Below are 23,186 nucleotides of genomic sequence, written 5' to 3'. Positions count from 1 at the left end.
TTGGGTTGGGTTGGGTTGGGTTGGATCCCCCCCCAGTTCTGAACACCCTGCTTCCCTTTCTAATTTCTGCCCCCCCTGCTCTCTGCAAACACACAGGCATTTCTCCTGCTTTTATTTACAAAAGCCAGACACAACACATTGGTAGCTGTAGGTGATTAGAGAAAGGAACATGAATAGGATGAATTTTAGATGGTGGTTGGATGTTAGATTTTTAGAAAAAAAGGAGATACCCAGTATCTCCTAGTGCTGGTGAAGGAGGCTGGTTTGACAGAGCTGAAGAATAAAGTCTCCTCTCAAGCTGCTGTGTAGATACATCCGGACTGTAAAACAGGCACAGTGGCTGTGAGAGTTTCCTTCCACAGTCCTGCCGGTGGACCTCCAGCTTGAAATTGAAGGACCACCTCCAAGGGTGAGAGAGGAATTAATTCTCCATAGCCTATTCAACATTTGGCCTCTCTACTGAGACTTTTAACAAGAGGGAGCCAATTAATGCAAATTAATTGTGGTAATGGCTTTTGTGATGTGGAGCTAGGAACTGGATCAAGACCATGAAACTTATTTCACATGGGCCAGTAAACAGCCTTGAAATGGAAAGAGCTTTTCATCCTCTCATGAGCTGGCTTAAATCCAGTGACCTGGAGGTGAAAGGTGTTAGAGTCCAATGTCCTGAGCCACACAGTCCTCTTATATTTGTATCAAAATTCTTTAGAAGTATTTTATGAAAGACTAAAAACATCAATTATCTCCATGGCTCTGAGAAGAGGGGTGGAAGAAAACTGCAAAAAGCAGCAAGTTACAATAGGGTTTCTTTTCCTTGCTTCAGTGCTGCTCTCTACAATGGCTGTGTGAGATTGTGCAAGTTGTGTTACAAGACCTAAACACAACACTTCTCTTTTTACTTGCAATGGCTGAAATTTTGTGATGCCGTAAAAGACCACTGTGCACTCTTATTTGTATCTGGCTGCTCTGTGATACTTTGCTAAAGGGAGTAAAATCTGAACAGATGCAGGGAATCAGGAAAAATCTCTCTTGACAGAGAAGGCTGAAAGGTGCTTAATCCAGTGAGCCTAACAAAAAGGGGGCACAGAGGGAATATGTAGGGTCACTGTTGATGAATACATCGATGGGTAAACACTAGAGAAGAACTACTGAAGTTTAGGCATCAGGCTTGTGCTGAGCCAACAGACTTAAACTGGAGATGAATGGATTTAGGATGGAAGCTAGAGGATGACTCCCAGCCAGAAGAATGTGACTTTCAGCAGGAGCAATGGTGGCGATATCTAACTTAAGTTAAAGCAGCAGCTTAGTACATTTGTGAAAAGAATGTCCTTGTTGTCTCTGGCAGGAACATGAGCTCACTGAAGATGGCTTGAAACAACATCTAGAGACATTTGAAATAACACTGCTCTGTACTGATCTAAAATATCTTCCTAATGCAAGTTGTTAGAAAAGTTAAAAAACTGGTCCATCCTTCAAAAGAAAAAGGAATCTGCTTCTTGTTCCTTGTCTTGTGTGTGGCAGGAAGGCTCTTTTTTTGCCTCCATCTATAATACTTGTTCTTTCCTTAACTGAACATAGTAGGTCACAGTGGTATATGAAGGTTCAGATTGTAAAACAGATATTTAACTTTTTGTCCTAATTTCCCCTAAATTCTTCTTAATTAGAGACCGTGACTACCACCTAAAGACCTACAAATCAGTTATCCCTGCAAGTAAACTAGTGGATTGGCTCATTGCACAGGTAAGAAAACGTTAAGATGCTGACAAGGAGCTTAATTTACCAGTTTCATTTAAAAATAACTTAGAACACATTCATTTGGGAACACTGAAACAGAATTAAACATGCTCTGATTCTTTGAATTTACAATCTTATGCCTTCTGCTATTGTTCATTTGGTGAAAACTTGTTATTTGGCAGCATGAAGAGGAAGAAAGTTCTTTGTTAGCCCTAGGAGTGGTGAACTGGCTGTTCTCAGGAATCTTTTTTATTCATTGTGATTTTTGGAAGACATTTAAAGCAGTGTTGATCTCATTTAACCTAGTGATAGGTGTGGTACAGTTTTGCTGAAAAATGAGTCTAGAGTTTCATACCAACAACTGCACTGTTGTCTTTAGAAACTGTAGTTGCTCCACATTTACCCTGTGGAGAAGAGCCTGTAACTTGGGAAATCAAACATTTAGCTTTGATAATCTAAAGCAATGAAGGGAGAGTGTGCCCTGTTGCTCACAATCGTAGAGTCAACTGCACTCTCTAGTTTTGTCTTAAGTGATGACCTGATTCACATTGATCACATTGAGTCCTACACTGACAAAATGACATAAAGAGAGGCTGCTTTGAATGAGAATCAGGCCTCTGACAGCCAGGGATGTTGTCCTTCAGAAATGTTTCCTGCAATTGCATTTGACATCTTTCTACAATAATAAGGTTGATATGATTTAAGGCTGCTCTCTGTTAAGAGCACAGAGGAGTGCAAGGATATTAGTACTGAGGTTGTCATATCAGTTGTGTGTGATTTAACTGGGTCTTCTTCATGGAAAGCAGAGGGGGGGAAAAAAAGAGTCTGCTTTGGTGAAAGAAGAGAGACGTCATCAAGCTGATCTGGCCAATACAATAGTTAATCGTAGAGCTGTGGGCAGCAGAAAGGCTCAGATAGCAGAGTAAAACATCAGCTCTTGGTCTGGAAAAGGCAGCTCATTTCTTTCCCCATTTTTCTTCATTGTGGTAGGTTAATGTGGCTGCTAGTTCTCCTGTTTACTGAACTCTTCATTAAGATTGAACCAGGCTGTACTAAAGCCAGATGTGGATACATGGAAGGCTGCTAAATATTTAAATCACTGTCAGTCTTTGCTTGTAGATCAATACAAATAGTAATTTTCAGGGAGATTTCCTTAGAGTTTTCTTTCTAGATTGAACTGTTTTCTAGCAGCCATTTATATTTTGGCTGTATTAACTAGCAGCAGATGTTTGTGGGAACTAAGGAATACCGAGCTTTTGTGCATTCATTTGACTGCACAGATCTCAACCTTTCAGTGTAACTTTAGCCATCTCTTCCTGAAAGTCTTGGTGATGGTGTCTGATCTGATAACGACCTGTTACACAAAAATGCTGGGGTATATTTGTCTTAGTCTGACAATTAATTTACATAATGATTTTAGTTTAGAAATGGTGCACAAAAACCATCAGGCCTATTGTTTCTGTTAGATTTAATGACATAGGGATGTCTGTCCTGAAGGGTAGTCTCTTGTTTCTGTTTGCAGTATAGACTATAAATGCTGGTGGGAGCACTCCCTAATAAGAAAACTCCTTTTAATTGCCTTGACCTTCACAAATTTGTAAGACTGAATGGGAAAAGAGAGTAAGAACTTTTGTAATAATCAAAGAAATTGTCAACTGTATTTTGTACCTGGAAGCTGCTGGCTATTGTACTCCTGACAAGAAATAAGTTGGGTCCTCAGCGAGGCTTAATCTTGTGTGCATTTGAACAGTTGTGTGATCTATTTTAAATTATCTTATAATTAGGGAACCCTCTTCCACTAGGAGAGTGTTTTGAAGCCAAGTTAACATCATCAGAAGTAGGCAAGTCTGGTTTAGAGCCTACGCAAAGATTTTGCTGCCTAAAACAAAAGTGGATTCCTAAAAGTTGAGAGTCACGTGAGACTGAATTTTCTCCTCCAGTTTATTTATAATTGAAAGGATAAATTGGATTTTTAAGTCCCAGCCTCTGTAAAATAAACCACCCATTTCTCCCAAAAAGTAGCACGAGTGTTGAGAGTTGTCACATGACAGGATGTTGAAAATGAGCAAAGGCTTGAAAGTAGTTTATAGTAAAAGTTAAGCTCCAGGTTTATTAAAGCCCTTTGCTTGGCTTTCCTTGCGTGATTACAAAACAAGCAGTTTCTCCAGAGCTGCCTTGGCCTTTTCCTACCAAGATAATAGTATTTAGTTCTTATTTTGTAAATGTCATGCCTTCCCTCCCCCAGAAAGTCTCTTAACAGGAGCCAGTAGTGCTGCTGACTGGCAAAAGCCAATCCTTTTCCTTTTCTATATTTAATCAGTATCTTTACACCATAGCAATGTTCTTTGCCAGTATTGGCCTGGCACGTAGCTATTGCTCCCCATAGTAGGCCTTGAGGTAGGACTGATGTTCTACTGACAAGCTCAAAGATCTTTTGGTCTTCAAGCTGGTTTGCTTAAAGTGAAGTCAGTACACTACTACTCTGTCGTCTGCTAGAGCTTCAGGATATCTAGTTCTCCAGATGGAGGGGGGAAAGAAGGTGAAACATTTGTGTAGGATACAGCTTCTCATTTAGTAGGGCAGGAAGTAAAACACTGAAATTGTTCTTCTGCCAAAGCAGCTTGTCCCTGACCTGCTAGAATGAGCTGACCAGCTGCTTTTAGTGAGCAGATCCCAGGTTCTCTTGTGCCTGCCTGGGGTCTGGGAAGGAGATAATCTTACATCAAGTGACCAGTGTTCACGTTTTTCATCTGAGTAAGGCTAACAGCTCCTCCTGATTTTTAGCAGCATTATTTAGAGCTTCTATAGCTGCCTAAAAACTACAACCAGCGTGTTCATAAAATCTTCACTTGTGGCTGCAAATCAGCAGATACGCAGCGAAAATTAGGCGTGTCTTCTGTTGAGCTGCATTGTGGATGCACAACGTAGCACTGGCATTTCAGGTGAATTGGTACATTTGGCAAGTTCCCTTTGGCACCTGTTTTGAAATACTACACTCAGGGCTTTAGATAGCGAGAAACTGAAGCCTTTTGTTCATAGGTCTGCTGTGTAAGCAAAGAATGCCCCTGCAGTTTGAATCGGTCTGACCTTTGGAGTTCATGTTCATGGGGTTCACTCAGGTTTTTTGCCCTTTGGTTGAATATAGATAAGATCTGTCAACTTCTCTCTCTAAGAATGAATTTTATTGTCTGTGGCTAATGGATCCTCAAGTCTGACACTGTTTGCAAATAAAACTCTGTACATTGAATTGTGTGCTTTTGTGGGTTAAACAACTGCTTTGCAGAATCCTGGTCCTTGTATTTCTAGTACCTGTAGGAGGCAAGAGCTGCCATAGATAGGAATGGGATTTGGGCAACGGGGTAGCCAGTTTAATTTCTTGCTGTTCTTCCCTACAAAGAACATCCCACTAATTTCAGAGCCACAAGCTCAGCGGTGGGGAAGGGGAATAATTGAGTTTAGGAAGTCATCTGAGATGTAATATTTATCCTCTTGTTTCTAGGGAGACTGTCAGACTCGGGAGGAAGCTGTCGCGCTGGGTGTTGGACTCTGCAATAATGGCTTCATGCATCACGGTAATGCATCAATATTGCTTCCTACAGCCAATTAAAGGAGCACTTACTTCAGATTAGCTGATTGCCTGAAAACCCCTCTTCTGTAGGCTGTGCCATGCTGACATGTATACAATTGTAGGTATCCCAGAAAGTAGGTCCTCCTAAAAAGTGAAGTGTCTAAGCCTGGTACCTTCCCATGTAAATCCCCTTGCTCAATAGTTATGATGAGCCCTGAAGTGATCAGACAAGTCAGAAAGGGCATGTTTCTTCACTGTATCTCCTTCAGAGCCTTCAGACCAATGTACAACCCAAGTACCATCCTGAAATTTCACTAAGAAATGTCAGGTACGAAGTAAAATTGCCTCATCCTTGATTCTCGGACAGCAGGCACGATCCTAAGTGCAGAATCTCTGAAGCTCCCAAATCTGAAGTGCCAAACTGCCAAGTTAGACATCATCCATCCTCAAGTGATGCTGCTGCTAAATTGGGAATGTAAACAAGCCACATCTGTATCAGTATCAAATAACACATACAAAGTCCCAAGAGTAAACCATAGTTAATCCAGTGGAACATCCAGTTTTAGTCATAAATAACATTTACTCTGCCTATTTTGAGTAGTGGTTTTGAGAATTTGCATAGTACTTGATAAGAATGTAAGAATTGTTTTTCTTTGAAGAGTTTGATCCATTAGCCTTTGGCATTCATCACATCCTTTGGCAAGGAGTTCCTCGGCATTAGTACTTGCTGAAGGAAGTAGTTGTTCCTCGGGTTTTGACATTGTCCTTTGGTGCTCTTGTTTGAAGCCTCCGGGTATCATACTTGAAAAATGTGGTAAAGAAGTGTCACCCCCCGCCCAGAATTCTATTGATCTCATTTCCTTCTCCATTCCTTTTTGCTTAGTCTGTGTATCCATTACACTTGCTTTCAAACAGCCATTTTCACCCCTCTTTGCTCCTTTTAGTTTTACCGTATTCATTTTGACATGGGGAAGGAGCGCAAGGGTTTGAGTAACATCTTGCTTCTGAAAGGATCTTTTGTGTTCTATGTGCATTCTACGTGCCAAGGAGGTGAAGCATCGCATCATGATGCACTACGTGCACCGTGAGGAAAGGCGTACCCCTGAAATACAGTAGTAGCTTGAAAACAGACAGCTGACTGATAGGGATGCGTCTGCTCTTCGTTCTGTAAAGACTGGGGAAAGCTTTAGGATTTCCTTTAACTTTCTTTTTCGTTTCTCTCTTCCTTTCTCTGTGTAAATGCGTCTCTGTATTTCATACACTGCTTCCAGTTCTGGAGAAAAGTGAATTTAAGGATGAGTCCTTGTATTTCCGCTTTTATGCTGATGAGGAGATGGAAGGCACCAGTTCAAAGAGCAAACAGTTACGTAATGACTTCAAGCTTGTGGAAAACATCCTGGGAAAGAGTCTTCTGGTAAGAAATATGTTAATGTAAACCTTGATGTTTCTGTCAAACTGGTGGTGTTTCATACCAGAGCAGAATGAAAAGCAAAACAGAGAGAATAGAGTTAAAAAGAGGAGTTGCACCTGTAGCTAGACTTTTCTTCACCGCATAAATACTCATTCTTGGGCTACTTTGCTATAGAGCTCTAAGCTGTGTGGCTCTGTCTTTTGTAGCTGGCAGAATGCAAAGTTTATTGTGGTATCAAGGGAAATCTACAAGTTGAAATCTCCCTTCTCTAGCATGTGAACATTCTACTGCACTATCTGGAGCCTTGGATTTACTGCTCACACACACGTGTAAAAGCACATATGAGAGGAGGCTTGGAGGTACAACTGTTCCATCTAGCTCACAGCACAACCCCTTTCTGTTCCCATGAAGCAATTTGGAGAGTCTGGAAGAGCTGGAGATGTTACCTTAGTAGGCATTGTATGTTTCTTGATTTTATTGATCAGGCACCACTGTATTGGTGTGGTGGAGGAGAAAGTGACAGGCACTGTTGTCTTGGGAGAGGTGAGCTGTCAGGTTTAAACACATTTTCTACAGTCTTATATGTAGATCCAGATGCAAGTTAAAAGCCTGATAAGAATGATATTTCAGAGCACCATCGTTACTTTGTGAATGGAAATGATTTTCCACACAATACTGTGCTTCATGTTTCGTATGTGATGTTTTGCAGCATCACAGTTATCTCCTGGAGTCCCACCTCACTAAATGCCATCACGGTCCTTACTTTTCTGGGACTATTCTAATGCTTTGAAGTATGATTGGATTGGTGCAAAGTCTTTGTTCTGAGATCCTTGTTTGTTTCCAGTGGCTCCAGGGCCATCTGTTATTTCCTTTGAATGCTGGCAGAATGCAGGACTAGGATAAAAACTTGAGTCAGAAACTACAAAACCAGAATTGCTGGAGAAGATCCAAAGGCCCATTACATGAGAGTTTTTTTCTGTGCTTCACACACAGTTCACTATCTCAGTGTTCTCTTGTCTCCCAGGAGACCAATCAGTATTAGTCTCAATGGCCAGAATTAATATTTAAAGCACTGTAGTTGCTCAAAATTATCCCTCTCTGCATCCTGTGCCAGAAACATGGGTGTTGGGTTAATGGGATTATCCTCATGAAGCATTATTAGATCAAGCAAAGCAGTTAAAAGATGATACACTTGGGTTTGTTGGGGTTTTGGGGTGTTTTTTTTACTGTGCTTGCAAAGCACTCAGCTATCAGTTTGGTGAGAGCTGGTGGGAACTGCCATTCTGCAGGTATTTTTAATTCTCCACCTTTCCAAGACAAGACAGTTCAAGAAAACAGATTGACTAATCTCTCTCTTCCACTTTTTTCTGTCAGTTCAAGGCACTTCTGTTAAAATGCCAAAATTCAAGGGTAATGTGTTAGCTGTGAAATGAGTTCTTTGAATCTGTTTCCTGTTAACGTAATAATAATGTACTGATATTCTTTAAAGAGACAGAACAAACAAGCAGAGCTTGCACATGGACTATTTACAAGTGAGTGATCATGATCCCTAAGTGGTCCTTCCAGTGACTCCATAATTTAGTAACAAATTATGTGCAGCAGGAATAATTTTTATATTACTGTTATCATAGATCTGAAATGCATCAGTCAGCCTCTGTCAAAACACAGTCTCATCTCTGAAAGTAAACAACCTGAAATGAAGAGCACATGATGAGTAAGAAACCTCCTTAGAGGGCACAGGTTTTTGTCAGATGAGTATGAGTCATGCTGAAGTTCTGAGGTGCCCTCATTTCCACAAGTAAACTACCCTGTTTGTGAAGAAGACAACACAAATAGCAGTCCAGTAAATGCATTGCACTTAGCCTCAAAAGAAATTGTTCTTGACTTGTACTGTTAGCAGTTATGAGCAACTGGAGTCCTGAGGCTTTGCTGCTGTGGAACATCACTGCCTGCTTCTTTATACTCATGATAAGGCATTGATCCTTCCCACCCAAGGAGGTTAAATGGAGTTTCTTTAGCACTGGCTTTTGAAACATGCCTTTCTCCTGCTGTGAATTCCCAGCTGTTTAATGAGCACCTCCTCTACCATCTTCATCTAAGTTTGTTTAGGACAGAAGAGCTTGGCCTTGAGAACAGAACTCAAAAGAAACTTTGGCAATCATCAGAAATGCCAAGGAAAAGTGTGCTTTCAGTCTGCAAAAGCCCACTTCAAACAAACTTTAATCCTCATTTATTTGTGCAATTGTTTCTCATTGAAGGACATAAATCTTGACAAACTGAGAAAATATACAACATTCTTTGCATAGCTGAAGAGAATTTGGATTTGGGATTGATTCCAAGCATTGTGACTTGGTTACTGCAGTGTGCTGTTAGCTTGTGGTCAGCACCTCTGCAAGTTAGCCCAAGCCACCCATGACACAAGTTAAAGCTGAGTATCAGACAAAGATATTTGCCTGTGGTGAGGGGCCTCCATCAGTGGTTTAATGCACACACAGTGCTAGACTCCTGAGCAGACTCTAGCATATCACTTACCTGGTGGCAGCAGAAAAGCATTTCCAGTGATTTCTGAAGAGAATACCTGGGTATGTTTTATGTAGCATTCTCAAAACTGTTGCACTGGCTTGGAGCAGGGGCCTGAGTACTGTGGCATATTGGGTGAAAGCCAGTGGTTTGAGCACAGAAGTCAGGGCTCCCTGGGTTTTAATTGAACTTCTCACTGAACTCAGTGTGGCCTGAGCAAGACCTTAAGACACTCCATTCCTCAGTTTGCCACCTGAGAATCAGGATGCTAAATCTCATCCATACACAGGGCTTTGCTACTGCTGCTGCATTTAAAATCAGGCCTGAAAATGCAAGTGCCCTTAAACTTCATCTCTTCAGACACCAAGGTTTTAGGTAACAGTATTATCATTTGAGTTTGTATCTTTTCCATTTCAAACCAGCTAATCCAGTAAATACAGCATTCACCTTAAAAATTCTTTTTAAAAGTGCAGAATGCATTTCTTCTGTTTTAATCATAAATAAATAATGGGATTTTGTATTACTCATACTTGGTCCCTAATAAAAATCTCTTCCATCTTTAATCAGCACCAGGAGAATAACTTTTGTGTGTCATGCTAATATAAAACGACCTAACTCTGCAAAATTTCAGCATAGAGAGAGCAAAAATGAGCTTTCCCTTTGTTCTTCATTATACTAGCCTACCACAGTCTATTGTAGCTTGAGAATTCAAATCATTGATTTGAAACATCCCTGGGATGAGAGCCACTAACAAGAGTGCATCCTCTAGGGATTTCTGATCTCCTGAGGAGACAACAGGCTGGCAAGTCAGTAACAAGAGACATCCATCATCCAGGTGTACGTGGCCAGATAAGGGCTTTGAGTGGATTTGGATACTAAGAATTACAGTGAGTTCTGAAGTGAAAATCGTCCCTCAGGCTATAAATCTTACACTGTTCAGAAGCAGCAGTTCCATTTCAGTGCTCAATTTCAAAGCTCTCAAACCAGAAGAAACTTTGAGTCATTTTGTATATATTAAGCCTATTTTGCTAATGTGACAAAACATACCTGTAAAGATAATAGTAGTAGAGGTGACTTAATTTCTGAAGCTTCTCACTGGGAAGAAATCTTGTCTTCTCAAATTTTGTTTTAGTGCCCCAGAGCTGTTGACTTTTGAAAGGCTGGAGAGACTGGAACAACCTGGGAGATGAGGTGGCAGGAAAACAGTTCTCTTAAAATGAATGCCGCTGAGGGTCACAGAAACCTTATCAGTTTTGTGAAGCATTGAGACTTGACACTATCTGATAAGTCACTGCTCCTTAAGAAATCCCTAGCAAGTCAAACTGTTCAAGTGTGTCCTACAGAGATGAGTTTATGCTGGAGAGCTGTAGGATGGCTGTGAGAAGGATGTAGCTGGAAATGGTCTTTGATCTGCCTGTGCTGCTGATGCCCCCAAAAGTTTAGGTTGAGAGTTCCCGCTTCTGCATGATACAGTGCAACAGAACATCCTTTGCATAGCTTTTCATCTCCTCTCTCCCACTCCACATACACATACCCCCCTCCAAAATTCTCTTTGAATGTGTTCTGACTACATTTGCCCTCTGGTTTTGATTAAATGTGCTTATTTTTCATATGGGCTCATTTTTTAATGTGGTTGTCTTTCAAGATGAAACAGCTGCTGCCTTTACATTCAAAAAACTGATTGGATTTCAGGGGCACAGCAATAATTGTTGCAGATGGCAAGTTAGTTAATTGCTTTGGGCTCCTTAGGGATGAAGGTGTTCAGCTGTGGAACTGCAAGGTATTACTACTTTGTTCTAAAGAATGATCCACAGCCTTCTCCAAGTGCTGCGTACTGAATATCACCCAGAGGCTACTTTTCGTGAGTGTCCTCGGTACAGGAATGTCACTCTACAGAACGTGAGGTTTATCCTTCACACTATGATGATGCACCTGGGGTTTCTTAAAAGAATTTTGGTTCTTTGCTTTCAAACAATGTATTTTTGCAGTACTGGTGAACAGAGAAAGGTAGGTTATTAAAAATGATAGCATATAAAAGATCTTCTTGCATAGTAATGGTAGCTGCACCCAAGAGATCATTTAATTCGTGTAGCTGCCGGCTGCTTAAATTTGGCAAATCAAAGCCTCCAGATTTTTAAGTGTCTCTTTCATATATGCTTTCAAAATCCAACAAAAGAAACTGAACAGTACCTTGAAAGGTAAAATGAGAATTGGAAGGGGGAGCTATCCTAGAAACTTTCTATTTAATCCCAAATGCAAAGTGATAAAAGTACTGCTGTTGGCTGAAGCTCATTGCACTTGCAGCACTGAAGATCTAACCAGTGGTGCAGCCTGTTTCCTAAGCTGTCCTGTTACTAAACCTGCTGAAAGAGCATTGCTTCTGAAAGTACTTTGTCAGAAATATCCAAGAATGGCAAACTTACTATTTTTAGTAGTTTAATTTTCTTGTCCATCATTTAATCTGAGCATTATCTGATGAGGATGTTTTCCCTGCAGATATATTATGTCATGAAGCATTTTCACATGGATGTGCAGCTCCAGCAGGAAGCAATGATTCTATTTCTTTTTTTTTGCCCCTTTGTATTTCCTTAAGGTGAATGCCTGTAGAAAGACAAAGCTTACAAACTGATGGCTTTGACTGAAACTGAAGAAGGCAGTGTTTTAAAATCGTGCATGAAGCATCAGAATGAAGGAAATAATTCTCAGTCATTTTTCCCCCAATGATTTGCTGGCTTTATTTTGTCCTTTTAACAGAGTTTTTAATTTATCAGAGAGTTCTTAAATGTATTGCTCAATTGCAAGATGTTTAGCATGTAGAATTTCCTCTTGTCCATTTACCAATGGCCAGGCTTGCTTTGGTTTATGTTTTGAAAATGGGAAATAAGTTCTTAGGCTTTTCCACCCCCTTCCCCCCCACGTTATTAAACCACTAGAAGAGAATGAGTGAAACATTTGCCATGATTGATATAATTTTTACAAAGGCAGTCTGTGTAACCTTAGTGCAAATAAGCAGAAGCAGGTTCTCAGTAGCAGCAGCTACTAAGTCTTCTGTCAACCATAAAAGTACAAACTATGAGCCATGCCACATGTCTTGTATTTTTCCCTTACACAAATCTCATGTGACTGTTCTCTAGAGGAAGGAGCTATACAAGTCAGAAATGGTTCTCTCACTGGTCATCCAGAATTTTAGCCAGCAGACTGGCTCCTATGATGTGGATTTACGTAGTGTGTGGTATTATCTGTAACAAATAGGCCTAACATCCCAAATTTATCTGAAATGGATAGCTCAGAAGGGCTCACAGATTGTTCACTATTGGGTGTGCAGGATGTATTTAAAAAGTAAATAAATGATGACACTTTGATCTCTAAGTCCATTCACCAATGGAAAATACTGAGTATTGACAAATCCTGTAATCTGAAAGATCAAATGAGGAATGGAGGGTTAGAAGTTAAAACCAAATGCAATTTCTAATAAAAGAGTTAATTAACCATTGAAACAAACTCTTAAGGACAGGAATAGATCCTTCATTTTAAGACTGCAGGTGATAATGGGATAACTCACTGGGCTGCCCAGGGAGGTGGTGGAGTCACCGTCCCTGGAGGTGTTCAACAGGGGATTGGACGTGGCACTTGGTGCCATGGTGTAGTCATGAGGTCTGTTGGACCTCAACGATCTTTGAGGTCTCTTCCAACCTTGGTGATACTGTGAAATTCTGCAGTATTCTTATATAAGGGGGCAATGCAGAAATAACTGGATTATGTGGTTTTGCTTATGTTGTATAGGAGATCAGATCAAATGACTTTGTAGTCCCTTTCAGCCTTAAGATACAAAAGTCTGTGTCGGTTATGGCTAGGAATGAGAAGATCCATTTCTCATCTCCATCCTTCAACTTCTCAGCTAACTCCATGCTTATGAAGCGTTACCTTGTGCTCTTTCTAAGATTTTACCAGAAGAGGACGACTATGGATTTGACATAGAAGAAAAGAACAAAGCAATTGTGGTGAAGTCAGTTCGAAGAGGGTCCTCTGCAGAGGTAAGAAATTACATCCATAAATATTTTGGGTTTGTTACCTAAAAATATTTCAACGCTTTGAAAAGGTGCAAAACCATCCTTTTATTAAAGACAGCTAGTAGAAAATGGGGTGGCTTCTACAATTCCTGTGATGATAAACTGTTTCTGCGAATTGCAAAGCTTTCTGGCATCTTTGGGTGACTTGCTGAATATTTTTGGTAAGTGACTAGACAACAGCAGTATCTCTGTGTGGTGAAAGTGTACCGCAGCTGCAGTAGTGATGCAATGTTACTTCCCCTCCCTCCTCAGATTTGTTTTGGGGCAGCAAAGATGTGCAATGAGAAATGGGTTTGGGTGAAAGCTGTATTCTTTAGATTTGTATTTATGCCTTGAAAAGCATGCACTCATTTCCCTCCGTGGTATTTTTAAGGGTTCTATAGAACATACTTGCTTCGTTTCTTTGAGGCACATGGATGGCGCAGATATGATAGGATCTGAGGATGTCATAAGCATTTGTTTATCCATACAAAATCCTTGTGTGGAACACAACATGATCCTCCATTTACTGAAATTAAGTGTTAGACTGAAAATCACCTAAAGAGCATTTAAAAATAGGCTTTCAAGCACCTGTGAAGATAAGAGAGGACTAAATTACTTGTCCAGTATTTCACAGTACGTTGTAGCAGCACACAGATGGTACTTCTAATTAAAAGCCCCAGACAACCATTGCAGAATTTATTTTAATGTCTGCATTTATTTGTGGTCAGTGCATTTGGGCTTCACATAACTCCTGGATGACTTGCCCAATGCAGATACCTGACGTGGACAGACTGATTTTAGCAGTGTTGAGAGTGTCAAGTGGGAAGGAATTTTGAACTGAAGCTTAATAGTAGAACTAAATTATTTCAGTATTCCTGATTCTTGTTTGATTTGTGGTTGCCAAAGAAACCAATCTTATCCTCTACTTCGTGCTCAAAATCAGCAGGGGTTGGCCAAAAATTGTATTAGTCCAAAGCTCTGCTGGAAACCATTGCCTGACAGATAATCCTTCTGCCCTTTCTTAGGTGAGATGCTTGTGGAATAGCCTGCAAATCTGTTGTATTTTAAGACAACAGAAGCACACAGTGTTCTAAGGAATTCTTTTCTTGATCTTCCAAGACAAACTATCTGTGACCATGAGCCCATATTTTCAACTTCATCTTAGAATACTGCTTCAGAGAAGAATTAAATCTGCATCTCTCTGCACTGAAGGGCTGTCAGCTCATTCTGGGAAGACCTGAGGCCCAACAGGAATGCTTTGCATTACATTCTACAGGGTTTTTGTAATTGCTTTGTGATAACAGAAAGATATTCAACATGTGGTTCTGTGTGGCTCAGCAGCTGTGGGCCATTTAGAGACCCCGTGCCTGCTGTCACACTCTTCAGGGACAAAGATTAAGATGTGCAGTTTTGTTTTACAATGCCCACCACAGTGCCCATTCATTAGGTCTGTCAGACTTCAGGGCAGAGTAAGATTCCAGGTTCACCAGTTCAATGGGAACAAATCTATGACTTCCATGGGTTTATTCAGGGTTAGGATATTCTCTTTGAGTTCAGGAGTGTGATCTCTTTTTTTCCTAGTACACCTGCAACAAAACTGTCAGGCACAGGTTGTGGCAGCACACGGCATGTGCAGCATGGGTCTTTAGGTTTTCCATTCAAACTAAGAGTGGCCAGGCACTGCTTTTTCTATTATTAGTGTATTTTTTTCTTCTCAAAATTTTATAGGAACTGCTTTTTAGATTTGTCTATGCCAGAAGCAGTTTCCAAATTGTGTTTAAAAGCTGTTGAGAAAAGAATTGATAGAACATTAAATTCCTTTACTGACAGGGTGCTTGAATTCTGCCTGATGTGTGTCCAGCTTCTCAGTTTTGGCCTTTAGATGGAATAGTGCTGTACTGGGCACTACTCCTGCATTTTTCTTTCCTGAAACTGGAGGATCAGCATCTCAGGCTGGGACTTTCATCTGTAGGAGATGTCCCTCCATGCTCCTGGCAGCAGCTGCCTGTAACTATTAGCACTTGCTCTGCTCACCTAGACAGAGGGTCACAAAAAAATCATATAGTAGTGGTTTGTTGATGTGGATAGTGGAACACTGAGGCTTATCCCAAGTTCTTGAGTCTTCAGAAGAAAATTCAGAAAGTCTATGTCTCCTCAGTTTGAACCTTATCTTCCATTCTCAGCCAGCTCACTTGCAGGGCAGTTGCAGCTGGGCTTATTCCCACAGGTTGTAATAATGGAGCTGGTTTAGGAATGACACTGTCAGAAGGAAGCAACAGTGAAAAAAATGATCCTTTGAGGAGGTGAGGTTGCTGTCTCACTCTGAACAGCCGACTGACAAGCAGATGTCTGCACAGAGTGTGTTCAGCCAGCAGCCAGTTGGCCAGTGGCCATGCAGATGAACAGCAAAGAGCCAGCTGCTGGTGTCTGGGAAAACGCAGTGGCCCGGATCCAGACAACTGCATTGAGTTGTCATAAGGAGCATCCATTATTTAGCTCTGTGACTCTGCAGGGTCATTAGACACCCTGTCTGATCTTCCTTAGCCTGCTTAGCTGTATCCCAGAAGAGCAGCAGATTTTGCTTTGAAAGTTGCTAGTTTGTAGGGCTTAAGATGTGACTTTGTACCTCCAGCATTTGTGGATTTGCCTTGATTGCATGCACACATAGGTGTCCCATATGCACAGGCAGTGAACAGCTTAAACTTAAAACCAGGTTACATTTACTTATGTGACTAGGTATAGACTGGTCTTGCATGGTTAGTGGTTCAAAACTTGACTCCCTGTGCCTCACACTTCTGTATCTCACTGCACATTGCAGCCAGTCTGTTACAGTCCCCTGTTTTTCAGTTGTCCTCCCTCTCCTGTTTGTTTGGGGTTTTTTAATGGTCTCCCTTACAGTAGCCCCTCTTAAAAAATTTGTACCACAAAAGGAGAAAGTATATCTGTGCAGTGGCATATTTATACAGATATTGGTAAAATCCCTTTGTTTTCTGTAAATGCAGACAACTTTCATGGTGACTGACAAGTGATTTGCTGGCCCAACACTTTATATACAGCATTCCATATGACAGTAACCCTAGGAATGCCCATAAGTTGAATGTTGAAGCCTGAACCTTAAAAGATGCTGACAGTGAGCTGAAGTTTCCTGTGGTGTTTGCTTCATTTGCAGATGGCTGGCCTGCAGGCAGGAAGGAAAATCTATTCCATCAATGAGGACTTAGTCTTCCTACGCCCGTTTTCAGAAGTGGAAACCATTTTAAACCAGTCCTTCTGCTCACGAAGGCCACTTAGGCTTCTGGTAGCCACCAAATCAAAAGAGTAAGTGCTGAGATGGTCAGATAGATAAAGTTTATCTGGAAATATCAATTACTAACTACTTCAACAGTCTGTAGTGAAAACTCTCTAAACACTTTTGCTATGCAGAAGCAGTTCAGTGGGGCAAAAATGACATAAATGAAAGACACAGGAGTCACAAGTTGTTCTTAGTGATGAACTTCCTGCTTCCAGAACAGGTCTGGATGTATTTTCAGTGTACTGAGTGCAGTTAAGTTTTGGCTTCCTTGTTCACAAACAGAACTGAATCACAAGGACCATGATTCTGACTCAGGCATGAAGCGTCTCAGACTCTAATGTAAGTGCAAGGGAAAGCAGTTTTCACCCCATTAAAGCTTGTCTTCTTTTGGATGACTAACAAACCCCTTGCAGTTTTTCAGCTCTTTTTTTTTTTTATCCTCTAATGAGACTTGGCCTTGCTAATGTCTTTTGCATCATTACATCCTGCAATCCCAGAAGTTGCCATAGAATTGAACATCTCAATGAGTACTTGATGCTGAATTCTAGTCCAGCATGTCTTGTCCAGCTTATTTTTTTATGTTTTTTTTTTAATGGAAAAGGTCTTCAGCTGGTGTAAGTCAGCAATGGAAGTGAATATAAATGCCACAGAAAGAAAGATTTTGTCCCCTGTTAACGAAAGACATGACTGTGTCACTTAAGGATGTAATAAATTGGGAGATGCCAGATTTTAATTATAAAGAGAATCTCCCATCTGCTCTAGAGAATGAAGATGGAGTAGGTGATTTCTTCAGGTCTGTTTATTTGTTACTTATTTGTAAGCTGTGGAGATACTTTCTTTAATCCAAGACCTGGTTATGAATGCCATGTTAGAATTGCCCAGAGCTCTGACAGCCTGACTGAAGATGCTGCTTTCTCTTCTCCTTGATTTACCTGCAGGATTATTAAAATCCCAGATTGTCCTGAAGCACTTTGCTTTCAGATACGGGGAGCAGCACCACCATATGTTCATGCAGTGGGAAGAGGTAAGGAAAGAGGCTGTGGTATAGCTAAGCTTGGAGTACAGCTGAATATGTATACATGTGTATCTGAAGTGTGTGTGGGGATATATATATCTGTGTGTATCAATGAAGACAGATCAAAGGTTTCATTGTCAAACTTACTCTAAGCAAATTCTAACAGCTTAACTTTAATGACCGTAATGATTTGGACTCCCTGTCCTAAACAAGAATTGCAATCATGTATAAAACCATAGAAGAAGTTAGTTCCTGCCTCCAAGTGTTTGTAATCTAAATATAGTCCAAGAAAATGGTATTGTTGTTGTTAACCAAGTGTTGGGTCACTAATGCCAGCAACATAATACAAGGAATAACTTAATTCTGCAGTAGAAGGAGCCTGGTGACACTGCAGTCCATAGTTCCATGGAAAGACTCTTGAGAAAACATCATCACTTGAGCTCTTTCAAGCTAGAAGTGTGATTGCTTAGTGAACCTAACCTTGTTCCTTCCTAGACTACTAAGGTAGAGCTTTACAGTCCCAGGGAGTAAAACTGAAAACTGAGAAGGCTGAGAAAAAGTGAAGAGGTAATACTGACTGTTGCTTCTTCAGTATTTTTGCCTGTGGTCAGCCCGTTTGGATCACTGTAATTCTGCAGGTGCTGTGAGATCAGCAGGTTGGTGGGATTGTGTTTCTTGATGGACACCACAAAGACTAAAAAAGACTGCTTCACTCTTCACATTGCCTGGTACTGCTCTAAATTACTAATATAGGATGGAGTGGGGCTGCTTTCCTTGGCCTTTTCAAAAGGAGAAAGCACAGTTTGACAGAGATATTTACTGCTTTCATCACTGAAATCTGAACTGAGCTACAAATAAAGGACAGCTCTAACCTTTACAGTCAGCAGATGCAAAAAATACAGCCTTTCAGACATGTACCACTTCTTTCCTCCCTCTGAACAAACACATATATCCAGATAGGTGCAGATAGCCTCCAGACAAAAGGCAGCATTCAAATGCAACGATGTTCTCAAGGAGACTTTTATTACACTGCCATAACAGCACCTCATAGCCACCTTTTAACAGTCTGAAGAGCGCAAACTGGAAGTACCAGCTTCTCATTTTTCAGGATTTTGCTAGCAAAAGACAAATTTCTTTGGGGATAAAACTATGCATTGTAAATAATGGTGCCTTACAGAAGTGAATCACCTTAACTGTAGGTTTCTAGGAGCTGGATTTGTGTCTGAGTGTTGGTCACCGGAATCCGGAATAAATCCATTGAAGCTGGTTATTGCACTTGGCTTACTGTAGTTCAAGTACACTGTGGTCATTTTCTTAGATGATGGTAGATTGCACAGCATGCAAGTGTTCAGTCTTTCAAGTGTTCTGTATCTTTCAAGTGCAAGCTGAAACAAAGGTAACTGTTTACATTTAAGCAAGACCTCAGCTCTTGTAAGCATAAGGCTAGAAGAGCCATGTAAGAATCCCAAATGATTTCCCACAGGAATTTCATTTTCTGTCACAATCTAGGAGGTCTCTGTTTTTCCCAGCACTACTGGAAGTATGTTTTCCTTTTACAGCAAAGGTCTCAGGGTAAGTACTTAGTAGCAAAAGCATGACAGCATTCAGCTAGCTCTTCTCTTACCCTTCTTAACCAGAAGCACTTTGCAGGCTTTCCAGATTTCTGTTCTGCAGTCAGGTGACTTTACTGCCTAACTCCTCTCCTGTTGATGTTTCAGGTTCTGAGGCTGCAGCTGTAGGCCTTCATCCAGGGCAGTGTATTTTGAAAGTTAATGGGAATAATGCAACACATGGAAATTACGTGGAAGTTCTGGAGCACTTTACAGCCTACAGGGCCAGGCAACAGGAAGCACTGGTAGGAATACAAAGCCACAAAAGAAGTACATTCATTCTAGCTCTTCTTCAGTCCTCTCTCCTGTGCTTTTCTACTCTCTAAACATTCACAAAAACAATTTATACATGTCTCTCTTGACATATTTTCTTCTGTGCCACGGCCTTAGCATTACTGAGGGAGCTGATTACATTTGCCTGTAGTTGCAAAAAAAGTCTACAAATATGTGTGCCAGTTCATATTGATCTAGATCTTGTATTCTCCAAAGTTCAGAGGGAAGCCAACTTAGAAGATACAAAAATTGATAGTTAGATTCATCTTTGTACTCCAAACATACCAAGATTAGGCATTTGTACTGAGCTCATGGCTGAAGGCTGTATCTCTTGAAAGGGATTGTACCAGTGGGTGTACAGAACACATGAAGATGCTGAGGATGACAGAGTTCAGCAAGCAGCATCCACTGCATATCTGAATGGCAGTCATCCTGGCTCCAGCAAAGAAGACTCTTCACTGGAAGGAGGCTCAGAATTGAATCTGCTTCAAAGCAGCCAACAGGAATCAGGTAAAGATTCTCCCTAGGGACAATTCAAGGGCTTCAAGCAGGAGAAGTGCAGTAGAAATATAAAGTGTGATTATATTGGGGAATACTTCATCTTAGTAAAGGTTTGTAACAGAACAAGGTCTGCTGGAGGAAGTGTTCTTATGCTGCAGTTTAGTCATGAGAAGAAAACATAGAGATACAGGCAGAAATCACACTCCTGTGACTGATCTTTACAAGAGAGATGGTTTCTGGAATGAAAAGGCTCAGCATTTTCAGAACCATTTGGTAGCCTCTACAAACCAGGGCAGAAGCAGATGGAGAAGGAATGTCTGCAAGTAATTCCTCATGGAATAATCTGTTTTCTGTGATTTAAGATTAAAGATTAAGATTTTAAGTTACTTTGATCCAGAGCAAGTTTTCAGACAATGTTGCCACTGTGGTGTGTTTCCTCCAGCTATGAAATGTAACTCAAAACCTCACTGCTTCGCCTTCATGTTGAGAGCTCATTCAGAAGAGCAGATGGTAGGGGGAAATACTGAGACAGATTCAATCCAAAGGCACGAGCCTGGACTCTCTGGATGCCATTGACAGCTTCTCCAGGAACAGATGCACATCTCTGTGTATCACATCTAAGGCCTGGTGAACCCCTTAGTCTGATGGTCAAACAGTGCAGCTCCATGGTGGAACAGCTGGAGCAGTGCCCTGGTAGAGGCATGTGAGCAATTCTTTGTCAAATCTCAACTGGACTATAATTTAAATATCTCTTCTGGTGACAATGGCATAGACAATGTCATAGCTGCACAGAAGATGCATCTGGAGCATTTTCCAAAATTGGACAGAAAAGTAGCAGTCTTCCAGAGGGTCATTACAAACAAGAAGACTCTGAGAGTAACATACTTCACTTCCTTCTGGAAGCTTCTTCTGGGGTCTGTGTGCCTGAATGCTGAACAGAACTATAAGTAATGTCCTGTGCCTGGATGTGTGCATGCACACATGGAAGAGCACCAGAATGTGGATTAGAGCATGTGAATTGTCTGTGCCTCTATCACTGTCACCAGCAGTGCCCAACAGCAAGTATCTTTCTTGGAATACTCTGCCAGCCTCTAGCAGTACATAGCTCAGAGAGTCCTTGAGGCAAAGATTGTATGTGTCTTTGCATATAATGATACCTCTGCACAGGTTTCTCTTCCTGTGTGTGCCTATATTCATGTATGCTGCCAAACATCTCTGACAACTTATTTTGGTTCCAGCCCAGACACCGCAGCCCATTAGCTCTCCACTGGTCATCGGTGAGGAAACTCCTCTTGTTAGCCTGACTGTGGATAACACCCACCTGGAGCATGGGGTGGTGTATGAATATGTCAGCAGTGCAGGAATCAAATCCTTTGTCCTGGAGAAAATTGTGGAACCAAAAGGTTGCTTCAATCTCACTGCAAAGGTACCAGAAAACATAGAATCATATGTAATCAGCTTCATTCCTGAACAGCACAGGGAAGCCAATAATACAGGCATGGCTTGGCTCTTCAGATGAGGTAGCACGTGGTCTTCTCAACCCTGCTTGGAGTTTTCTGCAGTAAAATGCAGCAAGTTATAACAGCTTGTTTGGTATGAGCAAGTCAGCAAATGCTTCCAGGATTTCAGCTGAGGTAGAGGGAGGGGAGCCCTCAGCCGTGGAATTCTCGCTCTTATCTCCCTGGTAACATACTCTTTGCTGATACTCAAGATTAACGTTTACAAGCAAGAATTTTCTTTATCTTGGAAGAAAATCAAGCAGCTTCTTCCCATCTGGTAGACTGCATAGGTCACTAAAGGAATTGAGTAGAGCCTCTGGTATTGAGAAGCAGCAGCACACTTAGTATTTTGGTCATTTGTGATGATAATGAGCTAACAGTAAATGTTTCTGTCACGTCCCAGTAAGATCATTGTTATGCCCCATGAAAGGACACCAGAGCAGGTACCTTTGACAGTGCACAGTGGATATTTGAATATACTTGAGTTATTCTGAAAAATTTTGAGGGATGTTTTCTGACTCTGGGGGTTAGACATGGTAGTGGTTCTCAGCTGGTAATAAAGGCAGCTTGTTCTGAAGGCAGCTTTAGTCAACCATGACTTTGCCACTTACTCGGTGGAAGAAAACTGTTTTCCCTCACTGTCAAGTCTCATATCATTGACATCCTGTCTTTTTGCTTAGATTTTAGAGGCCTTTGCTGCAGAGGACAATCACTTTGTAAGGAACTGCAGAAGACTTATATCCCTAAGCAGTGCTGTGGCCACCATGCCCCAGTATGAATTCCGGCAAATCTGTGACACTAAGCTGGAAAGCATTAGCAGAAGGCTCACAAACTACCAAGAGGTACAACACTACTAGTTAATGGTGGAGTCTCAAGACAATACTTCATTGTGATAACTGGGTCTTAGTATTCTTTATTCATGAATCCATACTGCTTTAGAGGTGGGTGTCCTGGAGGTGTGGAAGGAGCTCTGCAAGTTACTGAAATGGCAAATGTTGAGGAAAAAAGGTCTTATCTGTGAATCACTCCTTCCAGCTTTTCAGAGCTTAGTTACTTTATTGCAGGTTCATTTCCACCACGTTAGTGACTAAATTATAACAGAATAATCAGTGTCTGACTTAACATGAATTTAAGTACAATGTGTTGTAGCATAAACAAGCCGTGTGTGTACTTTTCATGCAGTTAGCTGAGCTGTTTGTAGCTCAGGTGTAGTTAATTGTTCTCAGTTATTCTTTTATGAGCTGTCTTTCCTAATGTGTTACTCCAGCTGCAGCAGAAATCATGATTCTTGAACAGGAGGCAGGAAAAGGATTCTTTGTATTGCATCATAATTTTGGGCAAGGGAAGTAGCATGAGCTTGCTTTATTTCTCCCAGTTTGCAGATGAATTGAAAACAAAGGTGAGCCCAGCCTTCAAACAAGCCATCACGGAACCACATGCCCTTAACAGCATGGATTTCTGCCCCACCAACTGCCACATTAACCTCATGGAGGTCTCATACCCCAAAAACACTACCTCAGCAGGGAGGTCGTTCAGCATTCGCATTGGACGGAAACCCTCTATTATTGGTCTTGATCCAGAACAAGGTGATAATTAACTTTCAAATCATGCTGGTTTTGTCTGCATCTGTGTCTTTCCACTGCTCAGCAAGGTCAAAATAAGTTCCAAACAAACACAGTCTTGTCAGTACTTTTTTCCTCCTTAAAATCAG

At 41.1% G+C, this 23,186-nt stretch overlaps 1 protein-coding gene across 1 annotated transcript in view; it reads left to right on the top strand.

The window, feature by feature from the left end:
* Positions 1-23,186, top strand: part of PREX1 (phosphatidylinositol-3,4,5-trisphosphate dependent Rac exchange factor 1) — a 154,465-nt gene that overhangs the window by 114,153 nt on the left and 17,126 nt on the right. The window contains exons 14-24 of the mRNA XM_054173389.1: positions 1,665-1,740; positions 5,234-5,306; positions 6,574-6,716; positions 13,175-13,267; positions 16,455-16,603; positions 17,516-17,601; positions 19,311-19,447; positions 19,814-19,985; positions 21,215-21,402; positions 22,156-22,317; positions 22,851-23,061. Of these exons, the coding sequence (XP_054029364.1) occupies positions 1,665-1,740; positions 5,234-5,306; positions 6,574-6,716; positions 13,175-13,267; positions 16,455-16,603; positions 17,516-17,601; positions 19,311-19,447; positions 19,814-19,985; positions 21,215-21,402; positions 22,156-22,317; positions 22,851-23,061 (1,490 nt within the window). The remainder of the gene's footprint in view (positions 1-1,664; positions 1,741-5,233; positions 5,307-6,573; positions 6,717-13,174; positions 13,268-16,454; positions 16,604-17,515; positions 17,602-19,310; positions 19,448-19,813; positions 19,986-21,214; positions 21,403-22,155; positions 22,318-22,850; positions 23,062-23,186) is intronic.

Source organism: Dryobates pubescens, chromosome 26 (assembly GCF_014839835.1).
Source record: "Dryobates pubescens isolate bDryPub1 chromosome 26, bDryPub1.pri, whole genome shotgun sequence".
Taxonomy (NCBI): Eukaryota; Metazoa; Chordata; class Aves; order Piciformes; family Picidae; genus Dryobates; species Dryobates pubescens.
This window is presented reverse-complemented; position numbering and strand designations above follow the sequence as displayed.